Source organism: Labrus mixtus, chromosome 5, assembly GCF_963584025.1.
Source record: "Labrus mixtus chromosome 5, fLabMix1.1, whole genome shotgun sequence".
Taxonomy (NCBI): Eukaryota; Metazoa; Chordata; class Actinopteri; order Labriformes; family Labridae; genus Labrus; species Labrus mixtus.
Genome location: NC_083616.1, coordinates 9,517,127 through 9,534,151, shown reverse-complemented (window position 1 = coordinate 9,534,151; position 17,025 = coordinate 9,517,127). Strand labels below are relative to the sequence as shown.

General features: G+C 40.4%; 2 protein-coding genes across 4 annotated transcripts in view; both read left to right on the top strand.

Annotated features, from left to right (window-relative positions):
* The window catches only part of adamts13 (ADAM metallopeptidase with thrombospondin type 1 motif, 13), a 370,029-nt gene that overhangs the window by 80,162 nt on the left and 272,842 nt on the right, over positions 1-17,025 (top strand). The gene's annotated exons all lie outside the window — the stretch shown is intronic.
* Positions 1-17,025, top strand: part of si:dkeyp-14d3.1 (transmembrane protein 132C) — a 165,768-nt gene that overhangs the window by 26,851 nt on the left and 121,892 nt on the right. For 2 of the 3 annotated variants that reach the window (XM_061037662.1, XM_061037661.1), the window contains one exon: positions 14,172-15,060. In XM_061037662.1, the coding sequence (XP_060893645.1) occupies positions 14,172-15,060 (889 nt within the window). The remainder of the gene's footprint in view (positions 1-14,171; positions 15,061-17,025) is intronic. The other variant, XM_061037664.1, reaches the window with a different exon arrangement.

Here is a 17,025-nt window from a genome sequence, read left to right as displayed (position 1 = left end):
ACTGTAGAAATATGATTACAGTAACTGATTTGAATTTCAATGTCACTAACACACTTATAGTTATCAATAGTTGTGTAATGTATGTAATCCTATAGACCGTGTACCTGCATAATGTCTAACATAACTGAGCTGTAATCGGTAAATGGCCAATAACACTTGGTTGTATCTGTGTCAGAGGAAGGAATAGAAGTACGAATTCTCTGTTAATGTACTTTTGTATAATTTTCTGGAATTTGCACAACTTTACTCTTTAGAAAAATAAGGTAGTTATACGCACATCTCGTAGGTACAGGCCGGTGCAAAAAAAGCAAACTGAGGAAGAAGATAGTCCCGCACACTTGCTCAAATGCCACAAAAAAGGCAAGTGTGCGGGACTATCTTCTTCCTCCATGACTTTACTCTTTACCACAATTATGTGTACGTTCTACTCCTAACATTTATAAGAAAAGACTCAGCTTCAAAGCATTACAGTTCAATAATTCTACCATGTTTATTTAGCGTCATTGAGTGCAGCCTCCCCAACAGACTGATTTCTACCAAATCAGATGGGATAATAACAGAAAATCAACATAACATTAACATAATAATAACGCAGAAAATCTGATTCCTTGGGGTTTTTTGTCAGTGCATTCTCTTTTTTTGCACAAAAGACTTAACATGACGAAAACAACGTAAAAGATGTACTGAAGGAAACACCTGAGAGGGAAAGTAGGCCGAGGAGTAGAGGTTTTCTAGTGAATGTGACGTCAGTGACCGACAAGAAAAGAACATGCATGAAAGTAATCCAGCCAACACCGCCAAAGACGGAGATCAGGTTCAGAGGAGCAAGACATCTTGTATCACACTTGAACCCCTTTCACACTTCCTCTGCTCTCCTTGACATTGTCTGGAGAGGGTGCTTGTGTGAACTAAAACCGTAAATTTAATACAGACTTCTGTCCCCCTTATGTCTGTGTAAGGTTGAGGTGTGCTGATGTGTTAAGGCGGCAGGTAATAGTCTGGAAGATTCACCACAGTGAGTGGACATTATTTATATTGAGTGGCATGTCTCTGCTTTTTACTCTTGACTGCTCGTCTCAGTTGTCTTTATGCCTTCTACTATTGTGTTTTAATTGTGGAAACATCCTCGTACATGTTGTCATGATAATAACCCCCTTTTCAAAAAAGCCCATTATAAATTGCTAGTTTAAGGTGCAACTTTTATGTCCACACATTTGCACGCATGTAAATGTGACAGAGGTCTGATGGTGGGTCAAAACTGGCAACGGAGGTAGTAACAGAGGTGTTAAAGGGGCAAGACAGGATCTGGATTGCGCTGTGTGTGTGTGTGTCCATGTCTGAGTGTGTATTTGCTGATCTTTCACAGGATGTGTCTGTCATGCTTCTGCAATGTAAAATCACACACAAGGACATCGGGCTGGGAAATTAATTGAATCATGGCGACAAGATAATCAAGATTAAATGATCATCACCACTACCTCAAAAACACAGCTTATTTTTATTGACGTATATTTTATTACTGTGCCGCAGTGTTGCGCTCGTTTTGATCATAGGTTTTTGTCACGTGTGGGAGAAGCGTTTGTTGTTATATTTGGTCACAAGAATACATCACTACCTCAAAAACACAGTTTATCTTTATTCATTAATTATTATATATTATCATTTTTATATATTTATTATATTTATGTATTTTCATTTATTGTTTCTTTTTTTTTAATTCCTCAGAATATTGAGTGTTGAGTATTTAAGTTAGATAAATGCTTGTGAAGCAGATATTGTAAAATCAATGAGTAATTATGTTCAATCAAAACAATTGTGACTAGGATTTTTGCCTAAACGAGCAGCTCTACTATAGGACACCAATATTAAGGCATTGGGACTTCAATGTAAAATCACAACAGAGTAGTGACAGCAGAGCTTCATTGTGCTGCTGCAGTGAAATCTCAGTGTAAAGAGGGCTACATCCACCATCAATGAAGACTCCCTCTCATGCACATTCTAACCAGCTGACGACCTGAACTGAACAAATCAGCTATTTTGTTGTTTTGAGACGACATCCCACATGTTCCCCAGTGCAGTGGAGGCTTTGAGGGAAAATGTCAGCACTTAAATGTCCTGAAATTTTGTAGAAAATGTCCGGAGTTTATGAGTTAAATTATTGTTTAATAACGCATTGCAACAAGGCAATGTTGATAACTCTGTCATTATATAGTTTGACTTAAACTTGGTGTAAATGTAAGAGACTTTACTTTTTTACTTTTACTTCAATAAAAAATCAGAGTACTTTTACCACTTCCACACAAGTTTCTGTCCTAACGTAAAGAACGTGTACTGTTGCCTCCTCTGCTCTTTGTCCACTTGTTCCTCGTCATAACAGAGCTCACAGTTAAATGTCCCTCTGCGCTCACTAAGAGGCCGAACGATTCTGCCTGTAGACTGCCTCTGTATTTAGCTTGATTTACGATATTGCTGTGCAATAAAGGCCCATGTGAGGGGAAGGGATTCATTAAGGAGGGCAGTTTATGTTTTAGGGAACTCCGGAGGGGCCAGGGGAATACTGATTGGCACACAGATATGTGCTTGTCTCACCCTCCAAACCTAAGCCAAAGGCTCTCAGCCCTTTTCCCCTCAAGCCATGTGCACTGGTTGGTACAAAGGATGTGTTATTCTCTGCCTGCAGGATGCCCAGGATGCCCATGGTCCCTCTTTCTGCAGTCTCCTGATGTGATAACACTGTTTCGGGCCGCCCTGTAGCACCTGGAGACCCCTCTCAGTGTCCCTTAATTACATCCCCGCTGACCCTCCACAGTCTCTTCCATCCCAGCGCCTATTTGGGTTTCGTCTTTTTCCATCCACTGCTTTACCAAATAGGTCAGCAGCACAGCATCGCAGTGTTTACTCTTCGTCGGTCGATACTCTTTAATCCCCGAGATGATGCTTTCTCTCATGAACTCAAAATAGCTCGTCCTCCTCCCCAGTGAAGCCACGGGCCCATTACTCTTTATTAGCTCTTAGCGTCTTAAATGTGGCCATCCATTAGAGACAACAAACATCCCCAGCAGGTCGCTCAGTCGCCTGCCAACACAAACAAACACACACACACACACACACACACACACACACACACACACACACACACACACACACACACACACACACTAACTTAAACTGACCTTTAATCAAGAACAATTATTGCGCATCGAATTTAGCTCATCTCCAAGATAAAGAGTCACCTGTGCAGCACGTTCCCAAACTTTGCATCATGGCTGCTCTTCCTCCGTCCTCCTTCATGGCTCTTACTTATAAGACCTCTATCTGCCTGAATGATTTCTTCTCGATGAAGGCTGGCAAGAAGTAATACCACACTGTGTCATGTATTGATTCTTTCTTCCCAACTCCCTCTTTCTTGAAATGTCTTCTTGGCTGAAAAGCATAAATCATCCACAAATGATCCTTGAAGGAAATATTGCAATTATTATTCTTGACGCATGGTCACAAATTCAATAGCCCTTATTAATTGTACATGGTGAGAAATATGATGTGGGTAATTCAATGGGACTGGAGAGCTTTCTCTCATCCCTCATGTTTAGGATGCTTCTGTTTGGCATTCATGGAGGAGCTCACAATGATTCAGGGTCAGGATCAGGGTCAAAGGAAGTGTGATTGTAAACCTCAACAAAAGGTGTCTCTTTCAGCATTATTCACAATTTTTGATTGGCTGTTTTTTTTATGGAAAATCCCATTTTGGCTACCAATGTTTGAAAAAACCTTTTTGTATGTGGTCCTTATTTAAAATAAGATTGAATTCTGTATTCTCTTGGTATCTCAGTATACACCTTTTCTCTTTTACTGTCTTCATTTTTGCTCCAAATCTAGATTTCCTATTTCGCTTTCTGTCCTCGTTCCCTTGTTCTTGTCGGTCTTGACATGTGTGATGAAGCAGAAAGACATGCGACTGACCGGCCAGCCACCCAGGCAGCCATTCTGTGTCCGCCCATATTCTACCGCACAAGGAGTGGGCAGCACAAACATGGCCTCTCCCTCCCTGGTGTCCTCTATTGTCGGCTGTTCATTTACTCCGATTCTGCGAGTGTGAAGGCTTCTACTCGCTCCGCCAGTCCTATTCCAGCTACCTCCTCGTGAGTCCTGTCCTAGTGTAAAGCCCCCGGTGGTATCAGCGGGCCTGTTATAGGAGGGGTGCTGCTTGACTAGTTAGCACTCAGCTGGGACCTGCTTTCTCCTCCTGCACACCTCTACCCAGCCATGCAGAAAACCCTCTGACTGCTGACCTCAGGAACTGGAGGGCTGAAACTGACTGACTGTGTGTGCATCAGATTTTTTAAAGTGACAACAAAACTAATTGGAACTTGCAAGGCTCATGCGTGCTGAATAACCTGTATAAAACTTCAGGAACAAGATTACACAAAAATAGACCAGTCCACAGAGATTGCAAATCGATTTCTGTGCTGAAACTATTAGATTTTCTTCCATTGAGCTGTGTTATGGCCTGAACTGAGGGCTGTCCTGGCATAAGCCAAGAATCCATTCTCCAAACACTTTTGTTTGAGGCTACTTACGTCCTACTTCCTAAAGAACCAGGAGAAACTGTGCACCAGATGGACTCTATTTAGCCCCAGACTTACAGGATGTTAAACCTAAATGACCAAATAAACAATATTAACCATCTTAGCCTAGCACACGTTTTCATCACTTTATTGAAGACATAGCTACAGTAAAGGCTTATTGAAATGTCATTAGCCTTGAAGATGTTTCATTATTGACCATATTATTTTTAAAATTAAGATATTGATCTTGTGATTGTGTGAGTGGAACTGTAAGGGGATCATCAGAGGTGTTACAATCTCTCTTAACTGGGGCATGGATGTCTGTATTGAAAATGTTGACAGTCTTTCAATAGAAATGTTCCTTCAAAGCATATAAAGATAATGGTACAACAGGAAAGGCAGGGGATTCTCAAATTCATTATAATTAATCTTCTATGGATCATGAACGCCTCTACATAGTTTCATATCAAGCCATCTAACTGTTCACTCAATATTTCAGTTAGGGCCGTAACAGTGGACTGACTTACCACCATCATCACATAGCTGCGTGTCTAAAAAGAACTGTCTGAAAATGACATTTCTTTTGTGCACTGCAGACGTACAGTAGGCTACTGTTTAATCACCCACTGACTTTAATGAATTCTACAAATTTGTTGGAGGCTGCAATCACAGAGGTCTCATCAGCGAGAGGTCCTGACAGAGGGAAAATACAGCCTCAACATGATTTTCATATAGAGGAAGGGGGAAAAATCCCCTTTGAATAAAAACTGGAGATGAACAAAGAGTTTCAAACATTTGAATTTATCCGGCTCAGCATTATGCTGCCTCTCCTTTTACAATTTAATGGAACACAATGGAGAAATTTAATTATACATGATGTGGATCATGAAGTGTGTGCTGAAATAGACATTTCTTTCACAGTTGAATTATCATTATTTTCTTTCGCCCTTGCTTTTCTCTACCAGATGAAGTTATGTATATTCCTCATCTTTTCCTCTGCTCTTATTTAGGAAATATAGCCTAATTAGCAAATGTGGGCTTTTTCAATATTCCTTATTAAAACTGATGCATTACAATAGTAGTTAATTCTTTAACATAGTCCATCCTTTGTGGCTACAATTGAAAGTTACACATTTAATGTACAGCATTTAACCCTTAGAAATGATTGTTTATAGCAACCAGAATTCACCTTTCATCAACAGCTAGCTGAAGGCTTGCCTCAGTGACTGCTAGCAGTCCCCAAGAAGTCTGTTCTTTGGCCTTTGAAGAAAACAATGTAATATCTGAATTTGGGCTTACATTCCTTTAAATAGAGGCTAACCTTCTCCCGTTTTATTGATATAAGTGCAGAACAGGACAAATCTGTTTCAAATCCTTTCAATTCAAGATTCAAGATTCAAGATTTTTATTTGTCACATGCTCATACAGATGTGCAGTGAAATGTAAGGACTGTTCCACAAGGCCATGCAATAAACACTCAGTAATTACTGTTTTATGAATGGAAGTATGATGTGATTACCCGAACATCATTGACAGTACTTGTAACACCTGTAAAAAGTGGCAAACCCCGGTGTTTCAGAATGAAGTAGGTAGTGCAAATACCAGCTCCTCCCCTCAGGCAGATGAAACAGACCTTAGGCAGGAACAACCATTAAAAAAATAAATGTCTTGTCTATCAAAGTCCTCAACACCAACATAGCTGTAAAGTGTGTGTGTGTGTGTGTGTGTGTGTGTGTGTGTGTGTGTGTGTGTTCAGAGATGTGTTACTCTACCTGCAGTTGTTCATCACTGTTTTCTTAATTTTTTTTTACTCTGCTGGATTTTATGCTGGACATGTTTTAGTTATGAATTAATGTGCTTTGATAGATTGTTACTGCATCAGAGCACTGTGTAGTCCAAAGCAATTTCCCACTGGGACAATAACGTTCATCTTATCTAATCTTATCACTTCAGACTGGCTGCAAAAGCCAAGTAATCCCCATTAAAATGCCATTTTTTACAGCACAAATAAACTTGTCTACAGCATGGTTCAAAAAACTAATTTGGAATCAGTCTTTATTTTCTTTATTGGTACACACTGTAAGGGGGCTGGAATTATTTTTGACTCATGTGCTTTGATTTCATTTGGAGTTATTCATACGTTTGCACAATTAGGAGTGGATGCCTTGCACCTATTTGCCAGGCCCACCTCAGCTCTACTTCTTTGCCTGTTTCTAGACTGATCCAAAGTTAGGTTGATAGCATTTCCAATATGGCTACTGCCATCGTTGGACTTAATAATATTCCTTAAAAAAACAATGGGTGAAAAAATATTAATAACAAAAATAAGAATAGTAACGACAACAATAGCAACAAAAAAAACTAATATTATAATTGTATGTATAATCCACCTTTCAAAACAAAGTTACAAGGTGCAGCACATGCAGAAATACAAACCAAGCAGCTGTTTAAATATAAAGGGTAAAAGAAAACAAAGCGGACCAAGACAGTTATAGTAAGGAGTTTCAATAACATAAATACATAAAATAAAATGGAACACCAGTCAAGAGGAGGCCGTGTAGAGGATAAAAGCTGTAGCTAGTCTTAGATCGTCTGGCATTACGTCCATACTTTTTACAGTCTAGGCCTATAAAGCTAGAACCAGGTGAAGGTTATCCTAGGGAACACTAACACTAGGCAATCCATGCCATGCCCAAGCACATCTGACCCCCTAAATCCACTTTGTTTGACTAAGTGTGAGTGGATCATACTGTGATCAAGCACGATATACATCCTTGTCCCCGTCACGGTTGGAAGAGGTGGGTTTTGGCATGCTATGGTTTCTCCTGCATGATCATAAGCACCGTTATGTAAAGTGGACATACCGTGGAAACAATCCCTGCATTTCATTATTGTGAAATCCAGGAGTGTTTGAGTGCCATATCTGACCCAAAACGACCCAAAATAGGCCTAGAAGTCAGTTAAATCGAAGTCATGTTCTGTGTTTTGTTCTCAATTGTTAGAAATTCACCATGCCACTGCTATACAGACTGTGGCAGCTATTTGACAGCTAACGGAAATGTTAAGGTGGAGTCTTTTCTTTCATCATGTTACTCAGTTCATGAGTGGACATCAATCAAGCCACCTTAAATGTCAAAAGGATAACTGAGCATTGTTTGTTTTTATCTTGATGACAAACACTTTAGTGATGATCTGATCTTGAAGCGCTCAAAAAAGTATACTTTTCAACTGGATTATGCAAATATTCTATTTCCTCACTTGGAGTGCCGTTCTGGTGTGCTCCAGCAGCACTACATGTATGGTGAGGATGTCAAAAGAAAGAAGTTTCGTTAAATCAATCCTCTCATCTAACTGTTCACAAAGACCGTATTGCCTTCAAAGATAAAGATAAACTTTATTGATCCACGGGTGGGTGTCTCAGTCTGCTGCTGAAGGAGCTGCTCAGGGCCCCCACAGTGTCATACAGGGGGTGAGAGGGGTTGTCCATGATGGATGTCAGTTTCACTAATGTCATCCTCTCACCCACCTCCTCTACAGAGTCCAGAGGACAGTCCAAGACAGAACTGTATGGAAGCGATTAGTGATCAGAATTCAAATGATAAAGCTAATTTGAAAATTCAAATGCATTAACAGAAATGCTTTTTAATTTTCAGAATATGGGTGTATTATTTGACTCAAAAATAAAATGATGATTAATTTATCTAATTTGAATTTTAGTTTTCAACTTCAAAAATGCACATTCCTTGACTAAATTAAAATGAGGAAGAAAATGACATTTGCTTAATCATTTTCAAAAAATGCCAAATCTAAATCTGTATCATAATTCAAATGAAAAAGCTAATTTTAAAATGAAAATACAGGAACAGAAACATGTTTTAATTTTCAGATTATAGGTGCATTATTTGACCTATATTTAAAATTAATATTCAGTCATCCAGTTTGCATTATACTTTTACTCTCCATGTATGCATATTGTATGACATCATTCAAATGAAAACTAAAAGGTCTTTGGCTTTTCGTTTTCAAACTTGCCGTGCTAAAAAGTGATCATAATTCAAACCAACTCGAAAACGAATTGGCAAAGTGGACGACGCAGGAAAGTGACGTCAGACTCCAGCTCCCAGGCAGGTGAACGTAATATTTACAGTCTATGAGGCGAGCGGGCAGAACGCGCAGTACGATGGGTGGCGGGGTGGCGTCACCAATTCGTTTTCCCCTGTAAACATATATTCCAAAATGTCTGTCTATTCCTTTAACCCAGGATTCTACTACACCTTACTGTGTTCATGTTGCTTATGTGAGGTCCTTAGATTTATATATCCAGGGTGAAGGATGTGACATTTGACCAGAGAAAGCCTTATCCTGTATCACAGGGGCTTGTATGTGCCACTAGGTCTACATATATAATTATAACAATGCCAGCCAAATATCTGGTTACATCATGCCTGTTCTCTGTGAAATTGCTAGTGAGCATAAAGTTGGTGACAATTGTGCAGACCACAGCTGGCGAGGGCCCACACAGATTCAAAACAATGATTTTATTAAACAAGATTGCCTACAGAGCAATATTCTCTCAGGGGGTCCAGACATGGAAAAACAAAGAACCAGTGGAGTTTGAAAAGTAGGATTGTACTGTGTTTTTCATTTTTCCCTCCCCAGAACAAAGCAGGCTGTGATTCATCTTGTATGATTTATTAATTTCAATCCATAACACCGGCTTGCTGATTCTGATTACCACGGATGCGGGTGTGGAGATTTCCCGGCTTTATTTGGCCTGCGATAGGATTATTTTCTAGTTTATAAATTCAGTGTCAGTTTTCAGGCACCGGTCCTATAAACAAGGTTTGCATGCTTATGCTGATGCAAGCTGAACTGGATTTTAGGGGCATCCAAACTGAAATAAAACGAGTCGACTGCCTTCATACAGCCTTTATTAAAGCTCCCTGAATCGACTGTCCTCAAGAAAACAAAGCATGTTTTAAAGACATCTAGTAGTTAGTTTGAATCACATCTAATCACTACCAACTTAAACCCTGTTCATTACTGATGCTTAGTTTCCATTATGTAATTATTACACATACTGTAAGCTCAACTCCCTCACAGTTTGCTGCAGACACGCCACGATCCCAATTTGTATTTGATTTTCTATTTTCTGTTTCATTTCCTCCTTTCCACTTGAGGCTTTTCATTTTATTAAGAGATGGTGGTGGTTTAAGATTGTGTTTGTACACAAGATGTGCCTCATTGCTTGGCTTTAAATAGAATGCAGTATGTCCTTTTTTAGATATCCGTGGCAGTAGTCAAAACCCTGTATTTCGATCTCAACGCTTCTTCTTTGCTGATAAGGAATCAATCATGTTTGGCTCTTGTTTTTTAAACTTTGCAGCTACCACATGAAATTTGATCAACTTTTCACGAACCAACCTTGTATGATTTCATTATTTGTAACGTTTTAAGCACCAAAATGTAATGGTCTCTTCTAAAGGAATACACAACAGAAGCCTATTCTAACAGCCAAATGTCAATATTCTTAGTTTGTTTTAGGAATGAGGCAATCACGGGGCACTGGTGGCGCAGTGTTAGAGCGCACGCCCCATGTATGGAGGCTGTAGTCCTCCGAGCGGGTGTTGCGGTTCGAGTCCGACCAGTGGCTCCTTTGCCACATGTCAGTCCCCTCTCTCTCTCTCTCTGTCTCTCTCTATGATTTCCGACTCTATCCACTGTCCTATCTCTCCAATAAAGGCACAAAAAAGCCCAAAATAAATATTTAAAAAAGAAAAAAGAATGATGCATTCAGTAGAAAATGAGTAAAATTATAATGATTAATTGATGATCATTAAGCAATTATCTTTGCAAGGAAATTTTGTTTTTTTCCAGGATGCAGATTTGTGAACAGACTAGAATAATGATGTCTGCTTGGAACACATTTCATCCAATTGTTGATACAAAAGGTAAAATACAAAATGAATGGGCCAATGATGGTATTCTATCTTTTATATCTCAAGGTCCAACTCACAAAACATATTTTGCTCATTATGTTACAGCACAAACACACACACACAGCAATTAGCCCTTTGTTTTTTACTTGATATAGAGTAAGGCTTTCAACACACTAGTCCTGCTGTTGGAGTTTAATTCCATCCACAGAGAGACGATAAGCTGGTGACAGGTCATTTCCAGTTTATTATGACCCCCCATATTCAACAGGTGCAATACCTGTTAAACCCTCTGTAACGTGAATCCTCCCTAGAGTGAGCAGGCAAGAGCAAAGCGCCTCATCCATTACTCATCCTCCTGTGTAACGGCTCCAGATTGCCTCATCTTACAATGTGGACCTATTTACTGGTGTAGGGACCCTGGAGTGATTTAACCCCTCACCATACAAGGACTGTAGTAACAGACTGAATTGTTGCCACAATTATTATAAAGTCTGGAAGTAACTTCTTTTTTAAAAACCGTCTTCAGTGACCACCAACTCTCTGAAGATGTCTAATAATTCCCTGGAACTGCACACGGCTGTAATGTGAATGAGACTGGTTTTGCCATGATGCTTATTTGCATAGAAAGACGCCGTTATAAGGGATGAACCAAAAAGGTTCAAAAAAGTGCTGCAGCACTAAGATGCTATATGCTTGACAGTGCAGTTGCAATTCACCTTTTTGTAGCTTGACTGGTCAGAAAATCTGCTCAGTCATTTAGTGAATTTGCCTCAGAGAGTAAGGTGCAGATCTGTAGAGAGAGCAGTTTGCAGTTTGAAGACGACTTCATTTTTGACTACTCTGACCCGCTCCACTATCACACTCTTCATTTGTTAGCAGCATAGTGCCGCAAATATGACAATGTCTCTCATCAGCAGAACAACACAAAGGCTCCTGCTTGTTCATGAGACAGACAAATTGCTCTGCGCTGCTCTGCTGTTTAGAAGTCTGTGTTCCCTGTTGTAAAGACCAAGTCTGGAGTTGTGCATTTGCTCAGAAGCAAGGGATGCTTTAAATAGTACCAGTGCAGTGCTGGGTTGAAGGTTGAAGCGTGCCTGCACCCGTGTGTCCCTCAGTGGGACAGCAGCACTGAGGTCAAGAGGGGCACCATGAATCACAAATCCCTGACTGATTTGTTAACAGTCATGGCATTGATTTACAGGCCTGATCAGAGGAGAGAAATCCTCTGGCAGCTAGCGCCAAGATGGGAGTGTAATCACACAGTAGATTGCTCTTGAAAAGAAGGTCAAAGCTCTTTGTTATTGTGATTAAAACCTTTTTCTGTTTTAAGCTGTTGTTTCCTCAACCAGTAAACCCACTACCGCCATCTATAGATCTGTCAATACATGGACAATAATTTAAACATTTCATACATCCAATGCCTCGCTGACTCTGTATAAAGAGCAACAAAGTCGGCATATAGAGAGGAAATAAAAGTGGATGAAGGGGATGAGGGGAGGCTTGTTATCAAGAAGACAGCAAAACCAAGAGCAGAATCACATCGACAGCAAGCTGCACTAAAGGAAAAAAAGAACAGCATTTGAAGTTTGGTATACCAGACATTGCAACATTTAGAGACTTAATAGTGGATATCTGTCATTTTCTACTATACAGACGTGCGTGGAGGAAGCTTCTCGTCAATGACGTAATGAAGCGATAGAAAAAAACATTCTCCTGAACGACAGCTGAACTTTTAACAAGATTTTGATACAGTGACACTAGTAGATTTATGTTAAACGGGAAAGAATACATATCAATAGATGTAGGTCGTTTCAAAGTTTGGATGTAGCCTACCCTAGCAGGTCTCCGTGTGTGTATGTAGGTGTGTAAGTGTGTGTGTGTGTGCTGGCATGTTTTTCTGTAGAAGCAGACGGACATGGGAGGAGGAGAGTTGAGGGCAGACTTTAATCCATCCTGGATGGTGTTGATCTCTTGGATGGATAAAATAATAACCTTCATAAGATTGTTGAACATATGAGGTTCGGGTGTGAAGTGAAAATGAAGTAAAATACATGGTGGAGAGAAGGTGAAAGTTTTTAAGACAGTTTTATTGTTTATTTATCAAAGAGAGACTTTTTTTTGTAAAATTGTAATTCTTTAAAAAAATATGACCAAAGGACATGAAAGTGCTTGTAGTTAAAGAACCACTCTGATGTGATCATGCAGGTGTACCACTGGATTTATTGTTGCATTTAAAAAAAACTCTATTCATTACACACACATTGTTTACAAAGCAGAACTAATCTAGCAAAGATCATCCACAGAGAAACAGTCAATGCAGATGTATTTATGCAGGCGGGTTGTCTGACTCAACACTGGAGTTCTAACAAGCCCAGTCATTCAGAGTTTGGAATTTGCTTTGTTTATTTCAGTAGTTTTTGTTCAAAGCTAACAATCTAACAATTAAGTTATGCTTCTTGTTTTGAGGTTTTGCACAATAAAAATCTGTGAGCGGAAGCAATCATTAAATACTGTTACAAAGGAACGTCCTCACTTATTATCTAAATATGTTGTAAAGGTGTCCTCGGTCATAATATTGTGGGAAGATATTTTTTTGTATAGTTAAAACTTTTTTTTTCAAATGATGAATACTCTATGAAAAAAAATTTCATTAAATTACATGTTGCCACGTACATCATGTGCAGGGCATGCAGGGGGCTCTGGCCCTCCCACACTCAGACTGATGAAATACAAAATTACAACTTTCCAGCATTTCAAACCCTGTGCTTAAATGAAGCAGCAAAAGGAAAGCTTGAGCCAGGGAATAGGCTGCACTTTATGGATTGTAAAATAGTTTTTTTCTTTTTCTATTGATGAAAGTGAAGTCGGAATTGTTTCAGCACCAGACAATGCCTTAATCACAGTAATCATTCCAGCCTTTTCTTGTTTCTTAATTTTCAAACACAATTATACAAAACAAAAGCGTAGTAATGACAGAAGGGGCATCATGCAAGCTGAAATGAAGTGTGTGAGGGGGGGCACATTTTGAAACATTTATAGATAAGAAAAATCCTGAAGAACTCCTTATATTTCCAGGAGGTGCTGTATGTTTTTTCACTCTGATTTAACCCGGAGTTTTCCTGCCAGCCCCTTAGTATTTTTTCCTCAGCAAGATATAACCCGTAGAATTCACCTCGAGCCAGCAGGAGAGGGTGGTGACGCTTATATCCTTTGGAGTCAGTGCTTAGACTGCGCACGAGACCATTACGAACTCTGTGCACGTAATTAAACAGACTAAATGTCTGTAACTTTGCTTCTGCAATCCTGCTTTATTTTGTCGCATGCTTTTTAAGGTGGGAATCTAATGCAATGCCGAGTAACTTTACTTCCAGGACCTGTTCAATATGTTGCCCAAGTGTTAGATTGAACTCATTGGCTTCTAATGGCAACTGCAAACAGAGAGTGTTCATAATGTTAAGAGTGAGACATTAGCTCTCAAAACGTTCTATATGGACAGTAAATGATATGAAAGCGGCAGAAAAGTGGTATTGCTGCAAATGTCCTTCACTCACTACCAGACTAGAGTGCTGCTTAATGATTGTCCCTGTGTTGTTTTATGCAGAGTTATATTCGGAGCCTCTCCTTTGTTGATCTTGCCTTGACTTAGCTCTTCTCTTCTGTCTTCCAGTAGCTGACTGTCGAGTCTTGGACGGGTTGCAGAGATATTCCCCTATCCCCACATACCTGCCTGTCAACTACCAGGTGCTCAGCGCTGACTTGGCGTTCTTCCTGAAGGAAGCCAACCAGGACTTCATGAGGAACTCGAGCCTGATGTCACGGACTGAGCCCTTCTTTATCTACCAGGCCAGAAGTTTGCCCTCAGTGAACGCTAGCTACGGGCCTCTGTCTCTGGAGCAGCCTGTCCCGTTAGAGCTCCTCCAGAGCCCTGGGACATTTCCTGCCTCTTCAGTTTTCACCTTTAACTGGAAGATGCAGACTTTTATCATGAATACCAGGATTCACCTGGCCAAACCTAGAGTCCAGGTGCTTTTTTACATCGTAGGCAGGGACTGGGACGACTACAGTGCCATCGACAAGCTGCCTTGCGTGCACATGTTTGCTTTTCACGAGACCCAGGAGGTGCGTGGAAGCTGCCAGCTGAAGGGGGAGCTGGGTCTGTGTGTGGCAGAGCTGGAGCCCTTAGCCAGCTGGTTCAGCCCGCCCAGCGTGGTGCCAGGCCGCCAGAGGAACCTGGACGTATCTGAGGGCACCCAGGTGGAACTCTACTACATGCTGCAGTCCACAGAAGCCGGCGAGTGCCACTCCGAGGAGGCCAGGAAGGACAGCTTCATCCGCTCGAGCCAGGAGGGCCTGTTTGGTTCGTACACCTCGACGCCGCTGAGGAGGATCGGCGGCGTGAGGCTCTACCAGAACCCCGCTCCACCGCCCCTCACTGAACACAGGCTGGATAGTAACTTTATGGTCTCGGTGCCAGCCACACCCATGAGACAGAGGGAAACCGTCTCTGCTTTCATCACAGTGTCAGCGTACTCTACCGTGGAGATGTTTACTCTCAGGTAAGAAAGCATATTCTTTTGTTCTGGCTGTGACTTCCTTTGTCAGCCTCAGACTGTGGAATTCTGCAGCCTGGACTATTTACTCTTACTTTATTTTATTAATTTTATTATTTTCTAGAAATCCATGCAGTATCCACGCTAACCTTTAAAAAACACACTGACACATGTAGCTCTTTTTTCTGTATGTGGTAGCACACCTGAAAATCCTCCACATGCTGGTTTCTCTGCTTGGTTCTCTCTTGCTCTTTGTGATCCCTCTTCTTATGTTTTATGAAGCTTTAACACACAGTACTGTTGTTCCCGTTGACAAACATTTTCAAGTTCTGAAGTCAAACTACTGAATGAGAATGAAATGATTTAGTTGCAGCTCATAGGCACCATCTGATTACCGGAGTGAACAGTAATTCTTGTGCCGCTGAACCATTTCAATCAATATCGATCGTGAAGTCGTCAGACAACTTGCAGGTAATCAAAGGCTAATGACAACATTAACGCAAACACGGGCTATTGTCAATACACTTCCTCTGGGGAGTTGTTTTTCCTCTGAAAATTAAAACCCTTAATTGGCCTCTTTTGGGGTGGTGGGGTGGGGGGTTGTCCCTGACTAGTTGCAGATCAGGATCAGTTGTTACTCACCAAGAAGGCTCTGACACAAAACTCATTTGCATATATTTTAATAGAAGAATCAAGATGTAAGATGTAAAGTCCCATAGGGCAGTTTGGTTTTCTTTGGCAGAGATAGGCTAGCTGTTAGCCCACTAAGCTAAGCTAACTGACAGCTAACAGATTTACATACAAATATATGAGTTGTAAATATTTTATACCGCTCCTCTTACATTTCTTGCGACACCTATAAGCTCTCAGATGTAGCTGTGAATTGAAAGTAACGTGATGAGAGCTACAGAAAATACTGTGCTTATATAACAGCATTTACAGTAACTTAAGGTTTCATGGCTTTAATACAAGATTTGCTTGATAAAAAATAAAAATAGCAAACTTTATAGGAAGGGGATTCAGAGGGTAATTTGTTTATCATACGTTGTAACCGTAGACATCATAACTTGAGTTTTCTTCACATAGAAAGAGAAAGAGAAGAAAGGAGATCTCTTGGAAAAGCGCGACTCTTTGAAGCTGTTGATAGGTACTAATTATTACAGAGAACAGACGAGACCAAAATGATTTAGACCATTAGCATGCAATGCAAATGAGGATGACATTAATTAAATTGCGTGTCCATTAGTGTAATGACTGAAGCCGATTTAAATTTCACTGGTTTGGAACATTAATAAAGCTGAGGAGATGCTGCATCAAAGGGTCAAGACAATTTGTCAGCCAGTTAGAAAGAAATCCTGCTGAAAGCTGATTGGGAATCATTTCTGCTCAGGCAAGGTAAGGCAAAGGGGAACTTTTAAAATATTTAGAAAGAGTTATTCCACTCTTATTTCCCTTTTCCAGCTGTTAATTAATGAAGATAGTTTCAGCGGCTCACATTTAGATAGGCAGAGTCCGCTTCAGGCCCATAAATTGGAGCTAATGTAAACAAATTCACAAGAACTCTGAAGGTTTAACAAGCCAAACAAAATTCTCCAGACTTGCGTCTTTTCTGTGCCTCATTTAATTACCAAATCCTTGTCCGGCAGTGATAAGGCATTGACAAACTTTTTCCTTTCTCTAAATTGAGAAACTCTGGAAGATTTCTTTCATCATAAATGAACAGGCCGGGCTGGCTGCAGAGGCGATGCCTGTGGTGTTTTTATTTGGCAGCGGAGTGTGCGGCAGGCGCAGGTTGGCCATCTGAGAGCGACAGATATGGAAAAGGCCTCTGTGTGGTCCTAGGTGATAAGGCTGTCCTCATACATGCATTTGTTAGGACGCTTAATCACCAGAGCGAGGAGACTTTGATCTCTATATTCACAACATCATTATCATCTGTGTACTACACACTTCTGCGTCAGCCATTGTTGG